We start from the raw sequence: 27,141 nt of genomic DNA, 5'->3' as shown, positions 1-27,141 counted from the left end.
GCCTGATATATATATTTTTAAGATTTTACTTATTTATTTGAGAGAGAGAGAGAGACAGCAGAAGCAGGGGGAGCAGCAGAGGGAGGGGGAGAAGCAGAATTCATGCTGACCAGGGAGCCTGACGTGGGGCTCGATCCCAGGACCCTGGGACCATGACCTGAGCCAAAGGCAGATGCCCAACTGACTGAGCCACCCAGGTGCCCCTAAAGCCTAATATTAAAATAGCTTCTGATTTCGTATGAGATTGCCAACCATTTCTTTTTTTTTTTTAAGATTTATTTGTTTATTTGAGATAGAGAAAGAGAGCAAGCACATGGGATGAGGGGCAGAGGGAGAGAGAGAATCCCAAGCAGACTCCCTGATGAGTCTGGAGCCTGAGGCAGGGCTCAATTTCATGACCCCAAGATCATGACCTGAGCTGAAACCAAGTCAGACGCTTAACTGACTGAGCCATCCCCCCAGGCGCCCTGAGATTGCCAACTATTTCTGTTGGAGAAGTGAAGTTACTTTTATTTCTACAACTTGAATTTTTGACACGAATTAGTTTTATTTTTTTTAAGATTTTATTTATTTATTTGAGAGAGAGAGAATGAGAGACAGAGAGCACAAGAGGGAAGAGGGTCAGAGGGAGAAGCAGACTCCCCGCTGAGCAGGGAGCCCGATATGGGACTCAATCCTGGGACTCCAGGATCATGACCCAAGCCGAAGGCAGTCGCCCAACCAACTGAGCCACCCAGGTGCCCGAGATGAATTAGTCTTAACGTAAGGGATATTCCATAGTCCATAATTATTGCATTATTAAAAATAACAATCTTAAATGTTCTCTTTTTGATTACAAATCTCTAGGGAAACATCACCTACTCTTCCTACCTCAAGCTTGTATTATATTAAATATTTTATCTTTTCACAGTGGTCAACCTGGAATCATTCCTTCAACTTCTCTTGCTTTGTCCTTTCCTGATAGATGATTCACACCAAGAGAGATTCAATCAAAACAAGTCATAGGGCAGGAGGAGAGATGAAGAGTGTTCAGTGAGCAAGGACTGACCTCCATTGTAATTTCTCACAAGCTGATGACTCACTTCTGTTGCAAATACCAGCCTTACTCAGTGCTTATGCCCTGCTATCTCTATAGCTTTGCCAAACAAAGATGGCCACAATGGACTGGAAATATCTTTATTTGCTGGGAAGCAATACTTTTGATAGTTTATAAGGTGGCCATATCAATAGTTAATAGAGTCATCAATATCCAGGAGCAAAATTGATTTTAGTGAATAAAGAACTGGAAAAAGTACTTAGCAGATTTTTCCTTTGGCCTTTTAAAAAACTGCATTTAAAAATATATCCTTTCATGGTACCATTTTTTAAAATGGTTAATATGTTTGGCTGACAAAGTAAAAATATAGATCTATAAAGAATTATTAATGATGAAGAATTGAAGATACAGTAGGAAAAAGTGAGTTGCTGCAGAATGAGATACAGCTGAGCAAGGCAGAAATAAGAGAAAAATTGTCTAACACCATGGAGGAAGGTTGTTTCAGTTCCAAGCTCAAAGTAAAAATTCTTTGTCCCAGGAAACTGACCAGAAACACAACTTTCATGTTCATCTCAGCATTATTTGTAATGGTGAAGACTTAAAAACAATATAAATAATCAGTCATTATGGTTCACTCATGTGAGAAAATACTATGTAGCCATAAAAATAGGTTGTGGAGGAATATTTAATGACATGAGAAAAATCCATTCAATATTATAAAGAAATAAAAAACAGATTACAAAATGGTAGATACAATATGATGAAAATTAGATGAAACACAGAGATAGATACTCACATGCATGTACATAATATAAAGATGGGAAAAAAACCCCACCAAAATGTTATTGGTAATTAGCTTTGGGTTATGAGCTTATGGATGAGCTTTAATATTCTTCTCTGTACTTTTGTATATTTCTCAAAGTCCCTATAATTAACATGTAATATATTTATAATTACAAAATAAAAACAATACTTTGTATTTTTTATTTTATTTTTAAATATTTACTTATTTATTTGAGAGGGGGGAGGGCCAGAGGGAGAGAATCTTTCAAGCAGACTCCCCACTGAGCGAGCAGCCCCATGCAGGGCTTGATCCCACCACCCATGAGATCATGACTTGACCAGAAACCAAGAGTCAGATGCTTAACCAACTGAGCCACCTAGGTGCCCCAATACTCTGCATTTTTAAAGGAGAAGAAGAAAACAAAGAGAACTTCTATTTTTGACAATAAGGCTAAGTAGATACCCTCAACAGCCCTTTGGGTAAAAAGAAATTCTGGGCTAAAAAATAAACAAGTATATAAAACTCCTCCTTTTAAAACATACTGCCAAGATGGTAGAAATAGCCTAAAACAAGATCAAAGATGAAATCCAAGGAGGTAAGCAATAATTCAACTGTCTTTCTACTCTGAGGGTTATGCCAAACTAGTGAATTGAGCTTCCATTTTCTGAGCCATGTAGAATATGAGCAGTGGAGTGTGGAGCTCCTACCACCAGCCCAGAGTGCTGACTATACATATCTCTTCCCAACTTCATGTTCAATGTTTCAAACTGATTTTGAAATCAGCCATGTGAGTATTTATAACACAAAAACTGCCAAGTGGTACAGATCAGGAAATTCTTTTTTCCTCAGAGACCCAGTCCTTACGCATTTACCAAGTTCAGGAAGCAAATTCAAGGGTCTATGAAAGACTGAGAGTCTAACTGTAGACTGCATAAATTTGCGGCCCCAAAGAGCTCCATAGTTAGTAGGACAGAGAAGTAGAAATAAGCTTTTTCCACAGAAGGAATTATCAAGGAAACAAACTTGATGCTAGGTGGGGGGCAAAATATCTTCCCTGAAAAGTTCAATGTCACCAAAGTTTTAGGACCTGAAACTCATACTACTTACATGGCTCAAAAAACTTTAAGCCAAAATTCAAAAGTGGTCCCAGTTGATAGAATCCCCAGGCTTCTGGCTGATTCAAATGCAAATCCTTTCTGTGGCAACACACTTATAACTCAGCCTCAAAAATTAGCACAAGTGAAAAATATTAGCTCATATTAAAAAATGAAAATAGCATCCAAGAAAATAAGACAGTAGTAACAAGACAGTAAAATCAGACCTCCAGAAGTTTTAAATATTTAAGCTGGGCACAAATTAGAAACAAGTTTAATATAAATAAATAAAAGAATTGTACATATGAGAGCAGAGTTATTAAAATAGAAGAAAAAATGGACTTGAAGGAAAAATGTAACATTTCTAGAAATAAAAAATCAAGTAATGGAAATTAAAAACTCTGTGGAAAATTTAAACAGAATATTAGACACAGCTGAAGACAGCATTCGTTTGGAAAATCAGAAGGCAGATCTGAAGGAAGTATCCAGGATTCAGCAAAACGTGTCACAGAAGTGGCAAATGCGTAGGAGAGGTTAAGAGATGTGACAGAATGATTAGGGGGACACCTGTGGAGTAAATCCATAAACAGAAGCATGGGGATGATAAGTATTAAATTTAGGATAATAGTTACCTGTGGGATGCAGTGAAGCACTGGGTCATGTGCCTGTAGGACTTTAAAAACACTGGTAATATATTCTCTGATTTAAGATCGGCAATGGGGACAGTGATGTAGGTGCTGGGGCGGTAGCAGTCAGGACTGGTGGACTGAGGAGGGGGGTGGCCTGGCCTGGCAGGAGGTGGGCAGCAGCAGCAGAGGCAAACAAACAAACAAACCCAAAACAACAATAACAAAAATGGGTAGTGGGTATGCAAGTGTTCCTTTTAATTTTTTTTCTTAAAATACATACTAAACACTTTTTTACATTGCCGATATTTAATTAATATTTATAAAGTAGTCTGAAAGGAAATACTCCATAGAGTTAACTGCAGTTCCATTTGAGTCATGAAACTATGGGCATTTTTTGTTTTCCCATCTTTTCTGATACTTTCGAATTTTCTTTCATGAAACTATTAAATTTACAATAAAAATATAAGGATAAACACACTTAAAAAAAAGCATACGGTTTCCCAACATAATAAATGTCTTTGCATAAAATAGCAAACTCAGGTGATCCAATTATCTAGGACCTTGTCTTTTATTTACAGATAAATAAAATTTTTTTAAATGCTGCATACGGAAGTGGGAAGGCTTCTTTGGGTTATTTTTTCCCTGGTGAGTAGAAACATAAGATTAAATTCCCAGTGAATCAAAGAAGCTTTTAAATTACCCTTTGGCACTTGTGCAGATTCTTAAAATGAATTACTTCAGTTTCTTAATTATATTTAGTGACAAATTAATTAGAGATCTGGGACTGATGAAATTATAATAAGACTACTGAGATTTACACTCATTCCAAATAGAGTCAGTGGCAAAGATAACTGATTTAATTTGGGACATAATGTGTTTATAGAAAGAAAGGGTTAGAATAAGGCCCATTGATAACAGAAGCACTAACACCAGTAGGTTTTTTTTTTTAAAGATTTATTTATTATTTATTTTGAGAGAGTGAGAATGAGAGAGAGAGTACATGAGAGGGGAGAGGGTGAGAGGGAGAAGCAGACTCCCTGCTGAGCAGGGAGCCCGATGCGGGACTCGATCCCGAGACTCCAGGATCATGACCTGAGCCGAAGGCAGTCGCTTAACCAACCGAGCCACCCAGGCGCCCCACCAGTAGGTTTTTAGACAAAGAATTTGCTTAGGCTTCAAAGCATTTTAGATGACTAGTTGAATAATCAAATCCTAAAGAGAAAAGAGAAAAGACTTTTTTGAAGCGCTGAATTCAACTTACTATAAAATTACAGTTTGCAAAATCATATAAGGGAAACAATGAGATAAAAATTTTAAAAAATGTCATTAGAAGTTGCTTCGGTTTTTCTAACATAAAAAAGTAAGCTATAATATGCCTAAGGGTGAAAACTGTTTCCTATTTGAAAAGTATAGCTTAGCTTGCAAGTTTTATTTCAAGTGACCTAAATTGTCTTAAATATTCTTTTGGTTTCCAGCCATATTTATTTATATAATCATATACAGAGAAATGTACATATACATACAGTTCAATCCAACTTAACAAATGCATTTAACTGTGTAACCCCAACACCTATAAAGATATTGACCATTGCCATCCCCCCAGAACTTCTCCTTGTTCCCCTATTCTATCAACCCATAACCCATGCAACCACTGTCCCGATTTCTAATATCAGTGAATGTATTCGATTTTTTCAAGAATCATGTAATATTCACTCTTTTGTGTCTGGCTTCTTTCATGCAGCATGTTTTATAAATTGTTTCATGCTTTTTATTCTATTGTATGCCATGATTTGTTTATTCATTTTCCTGTTGATGGCCACCTGGGCATCTGATTCCAGTTTTTAGCAATTACAAATAAAACTGCTATGAATGTTTTTGTATAAGACATTAGTGAACACTATGTTTTAATTTGTTTTAAATACTCAGGTGTGGAATTGCTGAATTATAAACAAATATGTTTTTTAAGAAAACTGCCAAAGTGTTCTCCAAAGTGGCTGTACCATTTTACATTTCCACCATGAATGTATGAGAGATCTGGTTGATTCTCTCTTTGCCAACGCTGGTATTGTCAGTCACTTTCATTTTAGCTATTTTAGTGGGTGTGTGGTGGGCTATCATTATCTCTCCTTGAATATTCTTGTCTGGTCTTAATATTAGAGAAATCTGGCCTCATAACACAAGCTGGGAAGTATTTCCTCTTCCTGTATTTTCTGAAACTGTGGGAAGTTTTGTATTTGGTTTTATATGAAGGTTTTTAGTTCTTTAACAGATACAAATCTATAAGTTTTCTATATATTACCTGTTAGTTTTTGTAATTTATAATTTCTACCTTGAATTTGCCTATTTCATCTAAGTTGTTGAACTTAATGGTATAAAATTGTTTGTGATATCCCTTTTTGCCCATTAATTGCTGCAGAATTTGTAATGATGTCCCCTCTGTCATTCCTAATATTAGCTATTTGTGTTTTATCTCTTTCCTTGATCAGTCCTGTTTGGTACTTATCAATTTTATTACTCTTTTTAAAAAAACAATTTTTGTGACATTGTTCATTTTTCTGTTTTGGCCTATTTTCTATTTCACTGATTTCAACTTCTATCTTACTAGATCATTTCTTTTACTTATGTTGAGTTTAACTTGCTCTCATTTTTCTAATGTCTTAAGTTGGAAACATAGGTCATTTCATCTATCCTTCTTTCTGATATATTGACTCATAAAAATATAAAAAATAAAAAATAAGCTCATAATATAGCCTTTAATTATGACTATATATATTCTAATTCAAGCATTTATTTTTGAAATTTAATCTACCTCTAAACACAGTTTAACTGTATGCCACAAATTTTGAAATGCTGCTTTTTAATTGTTACTCCATTCTAAATATTTTTTATTTTTCTTGTGATTTCCTTTTTGGTTCATGAGTTATTTAGAATGTGTTGTTTATTTTCCAAATACTTGAAGATTTTTTAGATTAATAACATTAATGACATCTTAATGTTATTAATTTCTAACTTAGTACTCTTGTGGTCGGAAAACATACTTCAAAGATTTCAACCTTTGGAATTTCTTGAGACTTGTTTTACAGTCCAATATACGGTCTATCTTGATAAATTTTATTTTTTTTATCTTGATAAATTTTCTATGTGCAATTGGAAAGAATTTGTATTTTCTTATTTTGGGCTATAGTGTTCTACAAATGACAATTAGATCAAATTAGTTGATAAGAGTTTTTCCAATCTTCTGTATCATTATTAATTTTTTGTCTACTTTCTTACTTACTGAGGTGCTAAAATCTCCCACTAGATTTGTCTACTTCATACTAATTACTTCAAGTATTTTACATATTGTCTTCTGTTTTATTATTAGGAAATGTCTTTTATCTAAGAATACTCTTTGAAGGGTCTGATATATTTATGTTTAATTCTCTATTGTTTGTGCTTTCTTTTCTATTTGTCCCATTTCTTCTTTTATCTGTTCCTCCATTCGTATCACCCTTTTGGTAAATCAAATATTTATTTTTTAATATTATATTTTAGCTTCTCTATTGACTTTTTAATTGTGTCTTTGTGGGGTTTTTTTAGTGGTTGCTCTGGAGATTACATTATACACCTTTAATTTTCACAGTATATCTCCCCAAAATATCTATTATTTCATCAATAGTGTAAGCACCTTACAGCGGTGGACTTGCTTCCCTTCCCTCCCTTTGTGCTACTCTTCTTATATGTCTAATTTTATGTATGCTATAAATCCCACACTATATTTTTTAATTTAAGGAATCAGTAATTTCTGAAATAAAATTTGAATATATATGTATGATAATTTTTTATCTGGTAACTTTTCTATCTGGCATATTTTCCCTTCAGTCTCAAGAAAACCTCTTAGCATGTCTTTTTTTTTAAGATTTTATTTATTTGAAGGAGAGTGACAGAGATAGGGATAGAGATAGTGACAGAGAGCGAGAAGCAGACTCGCTGCTGAGCAGGGAGCCTGATGTGGGGCTTGATCCCAGGACTCTGGGATCATGACCTGAGTCAAAGGTAGACACTTAACTGATTGAGCCACCCAGGCGCCCCTCTTAACATGTCTTTTATTGCAGATCTGATGAAGATGAGGATTTTGCCAGCTTTTCTTCATGTACAGATGTGTTTACTTTCATTTTTGAAGGTAGTTTTTGCTAGATATAGAATATTAGATGACAGTTTTTTTTTCCTTCAGCACCTAAAATTGCTCTATACTCTTCTAGCCTCCATTTTTTTCTAATGAGGAGCTAGTCAACATTCTTATTGCTGCTCACCTGTATGCCATGTGTTTTATTCTCCAGATGCTTTCAAGACTTTACCTTTGAGTCTTTCAGCAGTTTGATTATGATGTGCCTTCCTGTAGTTTACTTTGTATTTATCCTCCTTAGGGTTTGCTGAGTTTCTCAGATATGTAGATTAATAATTTTCATCAATTTAGGATTTTTTGGTCCCATTTTCTCTCTGCCCTTTTTCTACAACTCCAGTTACATGTATTATTGACCATTTTATATTGTCCCACTTATCTCAGATATGTGTTCCCCTTTGTTTTTCTTTCTCTTTGTGTTTCACTTTAGAAAATTTCTATTGACTTATCCTTAAATTCATTAGTTCATTCCTATGTATGGCACATCCTCTGGGCTTGTAACCCCATTGATGAATTTTTCATCTTGGTCACCATAATTCCATTTCTAGGATTTCCCTTTGGCTCTTTGTTATAGTTTGCATATATTTTCTGATACTTCCCATCTTTTCACATATATTGTTCACTTTTTTCATGAGTTCTTTTAATACTTCCTATTGTAGCCACATAGTTGTGTTAATCATTCACCAGAGTCTTTCTCACCTGTGTCTCTGATTGGCCATACATACCAGAAGGGCAGTAGCCAAGAGATAGGGGTTTGGCCTACAATAGTACAGCCAACAGAACTAATTGATTATATAGCATTCTCCTAAAACTCAAATTATAAACCACAAGTCTCTTAGAATTAAGAACATTGCAAAAATTACTGGCAGTCCTACTACATTGCAAAGATGCGTGCCAATTTTTCCTGAGCTTTCATATTCATGTTGCATTTGAGGCATAAGCTGAAATCATTGGATTGGTAGGGATCAAAATATTACCTTTAGATATGTTCAAGAAGGAGAGAAGTCTTTCTTCCAAAGGCTCAAAGGAAAGTAGATTCCACAACCCTCCACGGTAAATTTGTTTGACATTTCTCTGACAGGAATATATTTCTTAAAAAGAAAAAATTGTTAAGTGCTGAAGAACGGTTTTGACTATTATTTTCTAAAGAGATAGTTAATAGTAATCAGCATGGTTTTGTGGGGGAAAATCATAACATATCTGAAGATCATTCCTGAAGATTTCAAAGAGGCTGGTTTAGTAAAACAAAACAAACTCAACAGTGATAAAAACAACGCAATAGACATTTAAAATCTTTTAATAATTATGAAGCTAAATCTTTGGGGTTTATGTTGTAAAACTGACTAGGAGAAAAGGCTAGAAGAACAAGAAGACATCTCCATCGTTATCAAGAAACTTTGTTAAATGTCTATTAGTGATGTGGTAGGTATTATATTAATTTCTCTGCAAAAAGTTTAGGGATCATTATTGTGTATATCAGTTAGCTTTGGTTGTAGAGCCAACTACTCTAAAACTAATGATTTAAAAGAGGAAACATTGATTAATTCCTAAAGCTCTGAGGGTTGCCTTCTGGTCTGTGCCAGCCAGGTCAGGGGTCACTCATGTGTGGTGCTTGGCAGATTGCTTGGTCCGGGGCGGGGGGGCTCACTTTTATGTGTGACAGTTGGCTTAATGTCAGCTAACAGGATGGCCACAGCCGCTCATCATGAGCAAGCTTAGCCTAGGCTCATGCACTTGGTAGAGGAAAGATTTCTAGCATCTGGAGAGGACAAGCCCCAATACCTAAGACTATTTCACGTTTCCCTGTGCATCATATCTGCTAATAATTGACTGGCCAAAGCAAGTCATATACCTACATTCAAACCTCTTGCAGAGGTGTAAAAATAGATTCTTAGTGTAAAAAGGCTAAAACTATAACTAGGATTCAGATTAAAAACTCAGATTCAGTGTTGGGCATCTCATTTGGTCTCAACAGTGCAGTAATAGAGCATACCTCTTAATGGTGACACGCAGAAAGGGATTAGAGAAATGGCCATGATGCAATCTCCATCACATACTTTTGTTTATAGTTAACATGAGGCAATAATTGCAACTGTATTTGAATTGGAAAGAAGGTCAAAAGCACAGTTTACAAGAGGAGATTTTACACATCTATATCTTTTTTCTTTTAACTTGCTTTTGCTACTGCAAAGGAAGTGCAGAAATCCTGAACATTTACAAGTCAATGCACTGGCACAAAATAAAGACAATGTGTAACTAACACCTATGTTTGGAATTAGAGCAATGCCAGCATCCCCATAGTCCCATTTAGCCTTTCTTTCAACATATCCTACCCTCCTCCCCAAAAGTAACTACTATTCTGACTAGTAACGTTTTGCCTGTTTTCCTGCTTCATATAGTTGAAAACATGCAGTATGTGCTCCCTTTAGTATGACTTATTTGGTTCAACATATATGCTCTCTTGATTTATCTATGTTGTTGGACATAGCTATGGTTTTATTTTCATTTCCGTACAGTATTCCACTGCATGAATAAACTACTAATTTATTTATCCAGTCTACTGTTGTTGGACGTTTGAGCTGTTTCCAATTTTTTGCTATTAAGAATAATGCTGTTCCAAACATTCTTGTACACATCTTTTAGTGCACATGTGTACACATTTCTGTTGGGAAGAAAAAAGATTGAAAATGTTCACAGTATTCTTTAATGTTTGTATATCTAGGTACCCAAGATGCAGTGTTTCTTTTTTTTTTTTTCAGTTTTATTGAGGTATAATTGACAATTGACAAAATTGTAAGATATTTAAAGTATACAAAATGATGATCTGATGTATACATACATTGTGAGTTCCTCCTATTGAGTCAATTAACCTATCATCCCACTTCTCACTTTTTTGTGTGAGAACATTTAAGTTCTACCCTTTTAGCAAATTTCAATTATACAGTGCAGTGTTATCAACTATAATCACCATGTTATACATTAGACCTTCAGGCCTTATTCATCTTATAACTGAAAGTTTGTACCCTTTTACCAACCTCTCTCCACTTAACATGTAGTGTTCTACTATACTGTTGAACACCTAGGAGTGGAATTGCTGGAAAATAGGGAACATGTATGTTCAAATTTAGCTGATACTGTCAAACAATTTTCTAAAATGATTCTACTCATTTATACTCCCTCTACTTTTATGTATTTTACCTTTAATATACTCTTATGCATAAATTTTACCTTCATTTTGATGTCCCAGGTTTTAAGCTAATAGGTTCTTGACTTTTACTTTCTTGTCCTCTATGGCAAAATAGTTATACCTGGACTCCAACTGGGTTAATAGTAGTTGATCTACATTTAAAATTTCACAAAACCCCAAGAATCCTGAAGTGTATAAAATTATTCTGCTTAGCAATAAACCAAAATATTCTGTTTCCCCATTGATTCATCAAATGCTCATTGAGCAGCTACAAGAGATTTTTATATTTGAATCTGGGGATACAAAGGAATATAAAATTGAACTTCTGACCTCTGAGAAGCATGTATAGTAGAAGATGACTCTTTTTTTATCAGCAACTACCAGCTCCTTCCCAGTGCCTCCCACCTCTCCTATCACTTCTCCAATACTTACCTCTAGCCTAGATGAGCAATTCAGGATCTTTCATTAAGCACAAACACAATTTTTCCTCCTCTCTTTTCCCTCTTTGGCTAAATACCCCTAAGAGTGTTGTCTTCTCCCTTTTTAGACAAAAAATAATATAAGGACACAAGCAAAATTGTTCTTAAAACTTGAGGAATGGTGGCAATGTTGACTTTTCACATTTTTTCCTGTATTTCAAGGAAGAGTCTGCAGGTATTTGTATATAATGGGATTTTCAGACTGCTTTTATTTTGTGTAAGAAGATTGCAAATGTTTGTAGTGTTCTTACTGTTCAGTATTTCATATTGTAAAATGATCAGGAGGATACATTAGTTGTTAAGGTAAAGTATTTTTGTGGCTTAAAGGAGGTATTATAGCTCTCAAAATAGCTGCAGTTAGTCCTTTTCATTGATAACATGAAACCAATTTTTGTTTGTGAATTGAATTGTTGCATCTGTGCAATACATTTCAAAGCCCAAGAAGAGTGCTGTAGGAAAAGTGAGGTTCTGTAATTTATAAAAATAGATCACTAGTAATAAAATTAACCTCATTTAAAATTAACCTCATTTAAAATCACTGGTAATAAAATTAACCTCATTTAAATTACTCATTTAGATGTTTCTATAAAGTATTAAGACCCACCCAAAGGTACTTTGTTGTATTTTTTTCCCATAGATCATCTCTATTGGGTATACATCTATTTCCTTCTACCGTTCTTCAAGTAAAAGTATGTAAGCAAAAATATGGTGAGGTGGGAATAACTGTCCAAATGATTCCATCCTGTCCATCAACAGGAATCACCATGAATTAATAGATGTTTTTATTCCAAGCGGTATAAATCCAAATCAAAGTATCTTAAATAGAAAAGGGATTCATTAACTCATACCTGGGAAGTGTAGCTTCTGCCACAGTTCAACTGCTCTGCGTGCCCTTAGACATGGTCCTGTGGTTTCATGCTCCGAATTGAAGAATAAGTGGGCAAGAATTCTGAGTGGACCATCTTGGGTCACATGCTCATTCTTGAACCAATTCCATCATTCAGGGGACTGGGTACTCTGTATGGCCAGGCCAGGGAGTGTTTTTGTTGGCAAGTTCCCAAAATTATCTGATCAGAGATAAGCAATCATCCTCAGACAGAAATAGCAAATGTTTGGTACAGCCTTCACAGGGACTTCTCATGTATTGGTCATAGAAATAGTGGAGGAAGATCTCTGGTTAAGGTGCTGTATAGAGTATGGGACTCATAAGGAATTTTAATTCATACCAGATACTTGTTCCAGGAGACAATCTAACTCGGCGAAGATTAAATCCCATTTGGCCATCTTTTAGGTCTTATAGTGCATGAAATTACTGATTAAATGACTAGTTAATTCACTTCAGCGACCATTTGATGGTCACTGAAGTGTTTGATCAAAAATTAAGGTGTTTGGATATTGGATAATCTAATTCTCTATTACAGGATTAAAAATAATACAATAGGGGCGCCTGGGTGGCTCAGACGGTTGGGCATCTGCCTTCCGCTCAGGCCATGGTCCCAGGGTCCTGGGATCGAGTCCCACACTGGGCTCCCTGCTTGGCAGGAAACCTGCTTCTCCCTCTCCCACTCCCCCTGCTTGTGTTCCCTCTCTTGCTGTGTATCTTTCTGTCAGATAAATAAATAAAATCTTTTAAAAAATAATACAATAGTCACAGCTCGTTATTTGCCATCCTGAAGTGTGTTGGTTATAATAAACAGCTACAGTGAGAAGCCAGAACCTATATGAGACAATCCTATTAACAGGTTAATAATCATGCTTCTATTTGCAGAAAACTTACCTCTTAAAATGTCAACCAGAATGTCTTCCCTAGAATATCAGACAATTTTGCTGAACAAAAACTGGAATATTGCTGTCCATTACTCTATTGAGTATTAAATAGTCATTTAAAACAAATCTTCCCCTTGCAAAAAGAGGGCAGTATAATAGACATAGCTTTCTATGAATGGGCACAGTGATGCTTCCAGAACAAGCACTACATTGACATCCACTAAAGAGTATTTCCTAAGTGCTAAGTCTATGGTTATGGTAGTCAGCTAGGCAAAATTGTATCTAGCAGCTAGTATCTAGTAGCTAAGGTCAGGGATGCTGCTAAACATTCTAAAATGTAGTACTGCTCAAAGGCTGGCAGCTCCTAGAACAATCATTAGGACAGGTTGAACTTGAACTTCAAAGAAACTAGAGTAACAGGCTGGGAATTTACATTTATCCTATAGGCTAGAGGACTCATTGAACGTCCATGCAGAAGAAGGTGACAGGATGGAAATAAGGTTTTAGATTGCTGAAATCAGAATCGAGGTAGATAGTTTATAGGTGGTCACTGCACTATTTTTTTGGTTTTTCTGATTAGCTAACATTTTTCAAAGTGTAAGTTTTTATTTTTTAAACTTTGTTTTCCTTTGCAAGCATTTAGGTTCAGTTGAAGACAGGGCCTGTTTGCTTTTCCTCTCTCCTTGGAGCAGTACTTGGCACACAGGAGGATGTGCACTGACTACTGTCGAAGTCCAGGGGTGCTGGATGGCTCAGTAGGTTAAGTGTCAGACTCTTGGTTTTGGCTCAAGTCATGATCTCATGGGTCCTGAGAGCCCGCCCACAATGGGCTCCGCACTCAGCAGGGAGTCTGCTTGAAGATCCTCTCCCTCTGCCTCTGCCCTTCCCTCCCTCTCTCTAAAAAAAAAAAATCTTTAAAAAAGATACTGCAGAAGTTTGGTGATTTGGGGAAAGGGGAACCCAAAAATGATGGGAGATTAGTGGAATCAATTGCAGTTAAGTTAGAAAGGATGTGGATCTGAGGAAAAATGAATTGTATTTTGGATATATGAGATTATAAGGAGCAGGCCAAAGAAGCGAAGAACTAACATTTGGCAACGGTTTTAGAGCAAGAAGGGACTGCTGAAGTTAGCAAAGTAAATGAGTTTTTTTTTTTTTTTAAGATTTTATTTATTTATTTGACAGAGAGAGACACAGCAAGAGAGGAAACACAAGCAGGGGGAGTGGGAGAGGGAGAAGCGGGCTCCCCACTGAGCAGGGAGCCCGATGTAGGGCTCGATCCCAGGATCCTGAGATCATGACCTGAGCCGAAGGCAGACGCTTAACGACTGAGCCACCCAGGCGCCCCAGTAAATGAGTTTTCTTAAGAAAGATGATAGGACTATCCTCCCACTATAATGAAGAGCAGAAAATAAAACTGTGATGAGGTTTGGATAACAAACTGTCATTTCAAGATTAAATAATAAATAGCTTATGAGGATCTAGAGTGGAATCACAAACTAGCTATTCAAAAGCTAATTCACCTGAAGGGATCATTTTGTTTGGACTTTTAATAACTAGAAAAAAATCATCAACATTTAAAAATCAGGAGCTATATAAAAATCCTAATTCTTTTTTTAAAAAATTTATTATGTTAATCACCATACATCATTAGTTTTTGATGTAGTGTTCCACGATTCATTGTTTGTGCGTAACACCCAGTGCTCCATGCAGAGGGTGCCCTCTTTAATACCCATCACCAGGCTAACCCATCCTCCCACCCCCCTCCCCTCTAGAACCCTCAGTTTGTTTTTCAGAGTCCATTGTCTCTCATGGTTGGTCTCCCCCTCTGATTTCTTAATCTCAGGAAATAAACTGAGGGTTGCTGGAGTGGTGGGGGTGGGAGGGATGGGGTGGCTGGGTGATAGACATTGGGGAGGGTATGTGCTATGGTGAGCACTGTGAATTGTGCAAGACTGTTGAATCACAGATCTGTACCTCTGAAACAAATAATGTAATATATGTTAAGAAAAAAAAAGAAGGGAAAAAATCCTAATTCTTGAATTCTCTTGAGAATCAGGCAGATTTGTCAGTCTTTGGCCTTCTTTTTTATAGGCATAACTGGATGGAGCTGAGTAGCTTCTGCTGCCCTTACGTCATTCCAGCTCACCCCCCAATCCCATTTGTCTCATTTGTGTCTTCCCCGTATTCGAGTTTACAACTCCTGCTCTAGTGGTACTATGTCAGCCTTTAGTGACAAAAATAATAAAAACAGTCACACTGAGCACTTAGCTCCAGGCCCTGTTCATGCCAGAGGCCATTCACTATTTAAGGGAGTTACCAGTCTCCCACTGTTCATAGGAGAAAATGGACACAAATGGATACACTGAGTAAAGGGCCTGCCCAAAGTCAACAGCCAGCAAGTGGTATACGTCAGATAAAAACCTAGTCAGACTTAAATGTGCAGTTAGCCAAATAGTTTTCAAATGAAATGGTAATAACTTACCCAATATGAACCCGAGTCTCTTCCTAAAAGCAAGTGAAAGAATGGGGGGGGGGGCGCGATGATAAATTTTAACAAAGTCGGTACATCTTAAGTTTTGATGAAAGGATTCCTAGACTAGCATTACTAGAGCATGTGAGTGGGATGGGCAGTGCTCAAAGTGTGATGCTGGAAGAAGAGATTTCAGAGATGGTGTGGATTCTTAAGTCAACATAAAGGGGATGACATGGGTGCAGGTGGTTAGGGATGTAGTAGGGATAGAGAAACCTTGGATGCAAGAAGTTGAGAAACTGAAAAACAGTAAGTAATGGCATGCAAAATATACAGGACTCAGCTGATCCTCAAAAAAATGCTAATCCTAAGAAGTAAAAAGTCAGAAATAGCAGACACAGTCAACATGTTTCTTGTCTGCATTTTAAAAGGATGAATGTGAAAAACCTGCCTGAATGGCAGGGCGGGGGATGTGAGCATATCACATCTGATGCACTAGAAATGTACCATGAAGGCCCACAGTCCAGTTCTGCCCCAGGCCCCCATTCACTGTGCCCTTGTATGATTCAGTTAAAATACTTTTCTGTTTGAAGGAGTTAGGTGTTAACTGCTTTTGTTAAAAGTAAATAAAATAGTGAGGAGAAAAACAAATCCAACTAGTTGAATAGGAAATGTTAACATAAATTTCCAGGCAATATTTGTTATAAATAAACATCTATGCCTCAGCAATTCCTTTTGCCTGGGTTCCCCCCACAGCAGTCCACAGGGTTGAAGCCCTTATTTCCTTCAACAATCTGGGCAAACATCGCCTTATCAGAGATCTCTGACCTTCCTATGGAAAATTACCAACCACCCCACCCATATCATGACCACCATATCTCCCTACCATAATATCAGCCCTGTAAGAGTTCTGTTTTCTTCATGGTTTATTTCTAGTTCCTAGAACAGGTCTGTGCATATAATAGAAGCTCAATAAATATTTGTTACATTTAAAAAATTATCTACTTGAACAACTCTCTGTAAGGTCTGAACGACTCAGTAAATTGAATGATTTCCCATTTCTACATTTAGAAAAGAAATTATAAACTTAAAGTGAAGAAAATAAGTTAAAATTTCTAGTCCAGTTTTTGTCCTTTTTACCATCCCCAAAGATCAGTGTTCAGTTACAAAAATAAACTACTTTCCTTTAGGGCTTATAGCCTATGTGTTCCTTAAATCCAATTTGCTGAGCTTCATAGTTTTGTGAAATGCACTGCATGCATGATATACCTTCTAATGAGAACTCAGCACCTTCTAACCACCACAGTAGGAGACAACACTAAAAAGAATTTTTCCAGGCTGCCATATTACTTTTTTGTTGTTTTTTTTGCAGGGGCAGGAGGATAGGAGGAGAGGATATTTATTTATTTATATGGACTTTATTGTTATTTATATTCAAGTTTTTGAACAAAAATAGAAAACATTCTGAATCAGAAAATGTCTGAAAGTCAAACATTAAAGATGGTGGTCCCATTATTCTTGAAACCAGACATCAGCTAAAATGGACTTTAAGTACTTTAAAAGTGAGTAAGCACAAGCAGTCTATTTGGTAAGTAGGGTTAAATGTCAGCAAATCTAAAATTTCAGAGGCAATATTTTATTTCAAAAGTAATAAATAATATGGTCACATATTAATTGGTAAGAGATACAGTGATGGAAACCTTTAAAATTCTTATAAAAATTGGAATTATTTCACAGGCTGTTCACATTTCTCACGACTGTATGTTTTCCAATGACCTATTAATCTAAATTAAAAGTTAAACACACATTAACTTACCAACAATGATATAACTTCAAGGCTGAGAAAAAGCACTAATCACAAAGAATTTCAATTAAACGTTAATCTAGCAGTCCAGAGAGAAGAAATGTTATTGATGAGAGAAGTCCTAATTCTAAATAATATAGCTATGTATCTGTTTAAAAGACTAACATAATCTTAGCTTCACCAAAACACTCGTTAAAAAACTTACACATACCTATTTTGTTCAAGATGTTATATGAAACTGGAAATAATTCTTATTTTATAAAAAGGGTGACTCCTAAAAAAGTTTCATAGCATCTCATTAACAAAGCAAAAATATTACATTGCAATGGTTCTATTTTGGTCTCTAGTTATTAAAAAAAAAAGCCACTAATAATTCATTATAATAGTTCTATAAACAGTTGGAAACATTATCAGGAAAAAAAATTTTGTCAATGAAAAAAATCACTGATTCAATGAGCATTTGATCATTTTATTAACAAAATATAAGCAAGAATTACATCCCTCTCTGGTGAAACTTTTCAAATAATTTTATGTGGAGGGCCTTGAGATGTATCAATTATAAAACATGTTAAAATGAAAAAATTTTTAAATGTACAAATACAAACCATTACTTTATACAAGAATTCTCTATAAAGTTCGTTAATGTAAAAAATAATTTGTTTCAACTGAATATAAGGCATGTTCAGTTTCTGGCATTTTGTAGCATCATTTTTTTTGCTTTGTTGGAGACTTTTCTCTTCGCCAGTCCTGATGTTTCTCTGGTTCTCTGGATTGTTTGGAGTATCTGCTAGATTTTCCCCATCGCCTTTCGGCACCATTCTGATACCTGTCTTCATCGCTTCTGGAACCTGAACGTTTTCGGTTCTTCTCTCTTGACCTTGATCTATCTTTTCTTATCACAGTTTCACTGTCCTTATTTCGGTGTCTGTGCTCATTTTCAGAAAAAGAATTTCTGCTCTCTCCTCTCTTCTTTTTGGGGTCACTGTGCTTATTTTCCAAATCTGCGTGTGCTTCTTGGTCTCTGTCATTCGTGATTCTACTGTAACTATTTCGTTCAGAAGGAACACCTCTGTCTGAAGTGTATTTTGTTATGGGATTTCTCCAATTTGGATCCCTTGAATTTTTATCTTTATGTTTTTCTGACCTTCTTTCTCTTTCAGTCCATGTTTCTTGATGCCTTTGCTCTGGCCTTCTTTCTTCTTGTTTCCTATCATGGGTTTGTTGTTTCCTGATCAATTTATCTACTTCTTTACTTCTGGTGTTCCCTTGTCCCTTCTTTCTTCTATTTGTAGCTGCAGGTGAAAAATGAAATAGTTAGCTTTTATTTTAATCTTTAATTTCATAATTTAACAATTACATTTATTGATCCATCGTAGGTTTATTAATTCAGACAAACTGGACACAAAATTAAATGATTGAATGGAAAGTCTGATGACAGAATATTTTATAAAATGAGTAATTTTTAAGTATATACATCATATCACCATTAGTTACCAAAGTACTGTTTTGATCTTTAGACTCAAAGCAGTAAACAGGAACTTTAAATAAACTGTAGCAAATGTAAAGTTTTTTATAAAGTGACTAACATTTCCACTTATAAAAAATACAGTGATCACACATGCCAGCAACATCATTCCCTAAAGGTGGGGGAGTGGGGTGCATGAGTTTGTTTAACAGCATGAATATACATTTTTCAAATAAAAACCTCTTTCTACAAAAACAATAGTTCTGGGGCACCTGGGTGGCTCAGATGGTTAAGTGTCTGCCTTCAGCTCAGGTCATGATCCCGGGGTCCTGGGATCGAGTCCCGCATCGGGCTCCTTGCTCAGCGGGGGGACTGCTTCTCCCTCTCCCCCTCCCTCTCTCCCTGCTCATGCTCTCTCTCTCTCTCTCTGTATCTCAAGTGAATAAATAAAAAAATCTTAAAAAAACAAAACAAAACAAAACAATAGTTCTGCTGACCAGTGCTATCAGAGAAGCAGTTTCTGCACCAGGAAGAGAAGCTTGTTAAGACATATAATCATACGCTTTATGAGAGCTATGAAGGCTTGATTTCTGAGAAAACTCTTCTGAAATGGCCTAGAACAATTCAATCTCACTGATATAATCACAAATATAAATCTTAATCACAGTGAAATTTTAAGCTATAAAACAAATTTATTCACTTTATATCTGTGTTATTTCTTTTGGGTACATAAGTCAAAGTTGCTAAGATGACCAAAAGTTCTGTCAAATTCATACATATACAGAAAGAAGAAAATATGGTAGAAAACTGCCTACCTTCGTCCTCTCTCCATCTAAATCTCACTGTACCAACCTGTATTTCTTCTGCCAAATGCCTACCCTTGGCACAGTCCATTGGTTTGCCACTAAGGATTTATTTCTCTGGTTCTCAGCTGAGCTGCAGCTACCCAAGCAGAAACCATCTGGCTGTGTGCTAAATCAGCATCTCTCTGACCCTACTCTACACCACTCTTTTTTTTTTGTGTTGCTGACACAAAACCCTGAGCCCTACCATAATATGCAACCTCCCCACTCTTTGGTGTTTGCTTTATAATTTTCTAATTTGGGGGCAGTTCATACTGTTTTTATGCTACTTAATATTTTACTAATAAAACTGAAAGCTTTCTACTGAAATTGTATGATGAGGCAAATTAATTCTGAATCGGCAAGATTCCTTATTGCAGCAATTCATGCTGTGCTATCATCTGTTCTCAAAACAGATACCATGAAATAACAAATTCTTTAGAATTAAAAGAGGTGAATATTAAATGAACAATGTTAATATATTTTAATTCAAGAATAAGACTTCCTGTGGGCAAATGCAATCTTGCTCTAACAATATAAAATACTGAGAGTCCCACAATTCTGGCTGCCACACAGTATCTAATACTCTTTTAAGTGCAACAAGCCAGAGAATAAGAGTATAAAGACTACTTTTTCCTGCCACTAAAATATGCATTAAAAAATAAGAAATGGTATGTGTTTTGGACAATTAGACTATCTCTTATTCAGACTAAGATACTATGATGGAAGAAAACAGAGTTGACCCTGAGGAAAACACCACAGATCTTCTCAGAAAATGGCACATTTGAAAAAATCCTTTACTACTGTATTTCCACTTCCAGGGAGGATGAAGAAAGCTGTGGAAGACCAGTGCCCCTGCCGAAAACTACTAGAAATGCCAGATAAAAATTTAAAATCTTCTGCGTAAAGGCACTAAAGATCTTGAACAACTTGAGATTTTATAAAGAAAGGCAGTGCTCAAAGAAAAGGATAGGGGTATGATGAAAGAACAGAGGGGTCAACTTGCAGGAGCTCTTAATTGCCAAAGCTGAAATAACCTGAACAACAAAATAAATGACAGTAATGGAGTTTAACTAATTCAGATAAATATCCATGAGTCCACACTGATAAAATATACAGTTAATAAATAAATGTGGAGAGGAGAGAGGGACTTCTTCCTGCAGAAGAAATTCAATTACTAAATGCAGAAAAAAAAAAGCAAATGGAAAACCACATTCGGCAAACACGACAGTAGTTAAGTACTGCAGACAAGATCCAAAGATGGATGCTAAAATTAAAGGGTGAAAGGTAGAGGAGAAAGAGGAGATTTGCATAGTATCAAATTATCTCCCTACAAAACATTAATTTACAGAGAAAAGGAGTTTCCATGAAGAAATCGAGCAGATATCACCTTATCTGAGTGATCAAAGTTAATGTCATCAATAAGACATATCAATATTATGAACTCCAAGATAAGATGCATTAAGAATACATTTCTATGGTATTCTGTCCAAAAATGCATAACCTCATTTTAATTATGTAAAAACATCAGACAGATATCCGTATTGAGGGACATTCTAAAAAATAAGTGACCAGAGGACTTCAAAAGTATCAAAGCCATTAAAACCAAGAAAAGCCTGAGAGGAACTATCACAGGATACAGAGGACTAAGAAGAAACTCAGTTCAATGCAAGTAGGATCCTGGAATAGGAAAAAGGACATTAATGGAAAATCTGGTGAAATTCAATTCAAATTCAAGAATTTGTTTAATGTATTGTTCCAATGTTAATTTCCTGGCTTTGAAAATTGAACTCTGGTTAGTACAATGCTAACATTAGGAGAAGTCGGGTGAAGGCTATATGGGAATTTTCTGTACTATCTGCAACTTTAAGTTGAATAAGGGCCAAGATTCAAGGAGGGCAGAACCATAGAGAGGTAAGCTGACATTCTACAGCCACTTTCTCCCTGTGAGCATCTGCTGATTCAGGGCTGCTGCTGAGGGACAGAGAGACCAACAGAGCTCTGGCAGCTGCACAGGCCTGGAGAGACAAGAATGGAATTGAACTAGCTATTTGCAATACACACATGTCACAAAAGATACATATCCAGAAAATCTAAAGAACTCCTACCAATTAATAGAAGAGACAACTTCATAAAACAAAAAAGGGGGGGATAGCAAAAGACTGGGACAGCCACTTAACAAAAGGAAAATACCCAAATGGCCAGTAAGAATATAAAATAGTGCTCAACTTCATTAGTGATTAAGAAAATACAAATTAAAACCACAATGCAATACCATTACACATCTACCAGAATGGTTAAAATGAAGAAGACAGCCAACTGAAGTGTTGTGAGGATGGGAGCTACTGGAACTCTCAAACATGGCTGATGGGGGTATAAACTGAAATAACCACTTGCAAAACAGGCAGTTATCTACTAAAGCTAAATACACAAACAACCTACAACCCAGTGATTCCCAGTGATTCTCCAAGTACACACCCAACTGAAATGAACATATGTACATATACGTATATCTACCAAGTATGAATAAGAGTATTCACGGGAATACTATTTATAAATCTAAATTGCTGCTGAGTAAAAGGGATGTTAAATAGACTGTAGCATATTCATATAGTGGAAAACTACACAGCAATAAGACTGAATGAACTATAACTAAATGCAGTATTACAGATGAATCTCACAAAAGTAATTGTGAAAGATAAGCCAGACATAAAGGAGTTCATAAAACATAGGTGTAAAGTTAAAAGCAGGCACAATGAATTACGGAATTACAAATGAGAGCAGAAGCTGCCCTGGGGCAGTGGGAGGAGCCGCAGCAGCTGGTAACTCCGGTTATGGGTAGCTAGCACATGGATGTGTTCTCTTCATGAACATTTACACTCAGGAAGTACGCACCATGCATGGCGCATGTCAATAACATAAACCCTCACTAATGTAAAAACTAAAATTTCTTTAAAATATAAACACCAGGAAAGCTATAAACTGGATTATAGGCATTATGAATGAATGGTATTTCAGTCATCACTCAAATAAGTATATGCCAATGAAACATCTTCATTTCTATGAAGAGGATGCCAATAGGTAATCTCAGCATTATAAATGATGCAATTCACTACAGACTCCAGCAGTGATAGATGATCATTTATATTATTAATCGTGGCTTTTAAACAACTGAATCTATAATAATGAAGCAATCAAATTATTTTGTTCCTTTGCTGTAAACATCACCAACAATGTACTTGTTAGAGAAGAGCCCAATCAATTATAAATGAGTTTCCATACCTGAGGCAGAGCTCTGACTACTGCAGGATGAAGAATCGCTCTCTTCACTGGAAGACTCTGAACTGCTGTCAGTGCTGTCCGAATCAGAGGCGGAGGAGTCAGACTCTGAAGAGGAGGATGCGGAAGAGGAAGAGGAGGGGGAGGATTTATTTGGCTCAACATCTGGTTTCTGTGCCACAATGACCTTTGGTGTATTTTTGAGATGCTCACGCAATTCATCCCTAATTAAAGATATAATCTGTTAGTTTCTGCTTCGAAGGCAACTGTGAGATAATTGTATAAAATGAAAATAAAATTCCGAAAATTATCCTTACGTTAAACCTCCAAGACCTATAGAAGTAAAGAAGTTGATGGCAAACCGAGTGTTTCTTGGATTATCTCGGGGTAATAATCCTTCAAAAAATGGCTGGAGGGTTCTAAAACAAGAAAAAGTATGAACAAAAGAGAACACATTGTTTAAAGATAAAAAGGCAGTATGCAGTCATTTTTCAGATTTTCTATGTATTATTAAATTAGTAAATGAAATATAATTAAGTAAGTGATTTATATCATTTTTTAGACTACATGCTATCTAAATGAAATGAGTAGGGTCAAGTCATAATTTACTAAACTTACAACAGAGGTTTTTTAAGAAAAGATTTATTTATTTATTTATTTATTTATTTATTTATTTATTTGAGAGAGAGCCTGCGCAGGTGTGTGCATGGGGGGCGGGGCCTGAGGGAGAGAGGGAGAGAGAATCTCAAGCACACTCCCAATGGAGTGTAGAACTCAACACCAGGCTCAATCTCACAACCCTGAGATCATGACCTGAGCGGAAACCAAGAGTTGGATGCTTAATTGACTGAGCCACCCAGGCATCCACAGAAGTTTTTAAAAACTTTTTTATACATCACACATACACACATATTGTAGACTATATACAACATACACACACGCATATATATGTAGTATGTGAATATACATAACAGAGTTGTGTGTGTGTGTGTGTGTGTGTGTATATATATATATATATATACACACACACATACACACATACATGCACACACAGTACTGTGCATGGCACTGGGGGATGGGGAAAAAGTAGTCAACAAAAGCGCAAAATCATGGATGAAGCCTGCATATAATTATTATTTCTAGCAGGGGAACAAACAAAAAACATTAACAATACGAGGTGGTTTGGACATGTTGTTCTGAGTACCACATTGAATGACTAACCAGCAATGTCAGGACAAACTGTTTCATAGAAAAAGGTGACATATAAGAAGAATAATTAAGAGTTTTGCTGGATAGACCAAGAGAGGGGATTTCTAGCTCTGGAAATGGAGGTAAGGAAGCACGAATGAGCTGAGCAATGTTGGTGCAGCCTGTGGAGAGGGAGGAGATAAACCTGGTGAAGTAGACAGGGACCAATAAGTTAGTCTATGAAGCTAAGGGGAGCAGAATGACTAGCCCAGAGAGGGCATGTTGAACCCAGAATGGAAACTGTGGCAAAGAGGAGTGGTAGGCTGAGGAGTAGAGACCATGAAGAGTGAGGCAGAATGAGAAGAAAGTGAGGAGCCACAGTGAGCAAGTGGTCAACTGTATAAGTAAGGCTGGGAAGTCCAGGGGCATGAGGACTGAGAAAAAGTACTTGACTTGACAGGTAGTCACTAAGAAATCTGAAAGGACGATTCAGCAGTGTGAATACAGTAGAAGTCAATGTGAGTGGCAATGGGTAATCTGAATAAACAGGAAATAAGAAAGCTGAGATAGGGATTACACGATAGTCCTGGAACAAGACTCTCATTCAGTGTAATAATTTGAACAATTACATGACTGGGTCATCTAAATATATTTACAATTATCCATTGATAACAAAAATTAATTAATTTTCTAACGTTCAAAATTAGGGTTAAAAATGAAAATACAACTGTAAGTAGTACTCATTATTGGAAAACTCCAGTGAACATACAAAAGAATTCCATGTGTTCTAACTAAAAGAGGCATTGATTCTGTGTTTTCTCTACTGCAACTAAAACCCAACATTAAAAACTGCATGTTGTCCTGTGCTACAGAACATGAGATTCAGAGTAGTAATTAGTGGATGAAGAAAGTCCTAGAGGCTTAACTATTACTTTTACAACCAAGTGTGGACTTATGTTGCTATAATGGAAGAAAATTCCTGAGGACAGTAAGAATAAAAAGTGCATAATGATAAACTTACTCATCCTTTAATCTTGCATTAAGTTTAGGAAGACCCATATATTCACAAAGTTCTTGGAAAAATATTTTAACAAAAATTCTACTGGATGATGTAGTGGTTTCTTCACTTAGCTTTATACATTCAAGAACCTGAAAATTAAAATTAAAAGACAATTTTATTTTGTTCAAAAAACAAATTGACCAATATTTATAACTCTAAGTGTCTCTAAAGAATTGTCCATGAATATCTTTCTTTGTCCTAGGAAGTATTACTTCTTGGCAAAGTTTAAGACTACCTCTCTATGCTAATTTTCGTAACGCTAAGATACTACAGAAATAGAGTTCATTCTTTCTTGAGTAATGTGCTTTTTATAGCAGAGATATATTCTGCTGTGAGTATATAATGCTGAAGCAAAGATTACTAGCTCCTAAAACTCACTCATCAAAATGTGGATATATATAAGGGTTTGGGGCAAAATGCCACTTAGAGCATTAGGCTATAGTTTTGTGTAGTACATATACAATAAGGGTAAAGACAGGAAGAGTGATGGCTTGTTCTGAATACTAAGATTGAGGCTTAAAAACTGAAGCCATAGAGAGATGTTTTAGGACAAATAAAACTAAAAGTAACCTCCAGTCTTTATGAGTTCTTTGTTCCAGGAACCCATCTGCTTCAATTGGTTAAAACCTTGATTTCATTTTCATTCCCAGAGGGGGAAAGAGAAGTAAAAATATTATTATAATCAGGCTCCTAGGTGAGCTTAAAAAATGCTTATTAATGCAGCTAGATATACTTAGTACTTACAATATTACAACAACCTAATGTTTATGAGGTCACTTTGCTGCCTCATTCTACCATCAGGTTGTGGTATTCTACAATGTGATCCTCTTCTTTCTTTCCTCTTGGATGTAATTTCTTTCTTTCAACTTCACTTTTCTTATAACCTATCACTTGTTATTTTGTATTGGTGCTATGGGCATATCTTACCTTATGTATTTCTTATATGGTATGCTTCTTGAAAGCAGAGATCATATATAATTCACTTTGGATGCCCAGTATCTCTCTCAAGTGACTGGGCACATACATAGCTGGTAACTAAATGAATGGTTGTTGGATGAACAGCAGTTGTACAATAAATGCCAGCTTCATGAATGCATTTCAAATTCCAATCCAGTATATATCTGTGTATCAAGGATATCTTATCTTGTTCCAAAGAACTGACTACATGATGCATGGATCACCAAGCTATTGATGTATGTGGGTATGAGTGTGTATTCACGTGTGCACACCTAGAGAAGATGAAAATCTCTATTTTCCCTGAAAACACCATTAGCCATCACTATTAAAAAGGACTGTGATGTCTGGACTGTTAAAATCACCTAGGATGGTATTTCTTATATTCATGTTATTTACTTAGCTTCTCGATCCCATGTTATATGAATAAAACCTCAAAGATAGCCATTACAGTAAAAGTTTGCTATACATTTCATTTTTAAAAGTACATTTCCTACATAGGAAAAGTATGGTTATATTATACCCTATTAAGGAATAATGGGATTAGGAAGGAAGTATAAATATCAACCCATCTACTTACACTCCATGGAAGTGAATCAGTATATAAAAGGTGAGCAAACATCTTAGCAACATTTCTCAATTTGTTTGTTTCCAAGCGATGGATGGTATCATATTGTTCTTTGAATATACTTTCAAAGGATTCCATGTATTCTTTTTTTAGCATGCAAAATCGCTAATAAAAAAAATTGAATGTCAGTACCACTAAAAATTGACTCTCAATACCATTATGAGCATATCTGATCCTTCTAAATTTACTGAATCAAAAATTAGTAAATATTTTATATATCATATCACTCAATCTTTTTGTGCTGTATGATGGAATGCTTAAAAAAGAAGGTAATATATATATCATCCTTATTTACCTGGGGTTTATATGC

The 27,141-nt window shown here is 35.9% G+C and overlaps 1 protein-coding gene across 1 annotated transcript in view; it reads right to left on the bottom strand.

Annotated features, from left to right (window-relative positions):
• Window positions 1–17,037: 17,037 nt before the first annotated feature.
• CWC22 (CWC22 spliceosome associated protein homolog) overlaps window positions 17,038–27,141 on the bottom strand; it is a 66,527-nt gene continuing 56,423 nt past the window's right edge. Inside the window, exons 16-20 of the mRNA XM_025849183.2 lie at window positions 26,784–26,936; window positions 25,211–25,338; window positions 23,319–23,420; window positions 23,005–23,225; window positions 17,038–18,707 (exon numbers count right to left, since the gene is read on the bottom strand). Coding sequence (XP_025704968.1) covers window positions 18,121–18,707; window positions 23,005–23,225; window positions 23,319–23,420; window positions 25,211–25,338; window positions 26,784–26,936 — 1,191 coding nt within the window. The 3' untranslated portion in view covers window positions 17,038–18,120. The remainder of the gene's footprint in view (window positions 18,708–23,004; window positions 23,226–23,318; window positions 23,421–25,210; window positions 25,339–26,783; window positions 26,937–27,141) is intronic.

Source organism: Callorhinus ursinus, unplaced genomic scaffold, assembly GCF_003265705.2.
Source record: "Callorhinus ursinus isolate GAN/ISIS: 27379988/994484 unplaced genomic scaffold, GSC_fseal_2.0 scaffold2, whole genome shotgun sequence".
Lineage (NCBI taxonomy): Eukaryota > Metazoa > Chordata > Mammalia > Carnivora > Otariidae > Callorhinus > Callorhinus ursinus.
The sequence above is the reverse complement of the archived record's forward strand: the minus strand, read 5'-3'. Positions and strand labels throughout refer to the sequence as shown.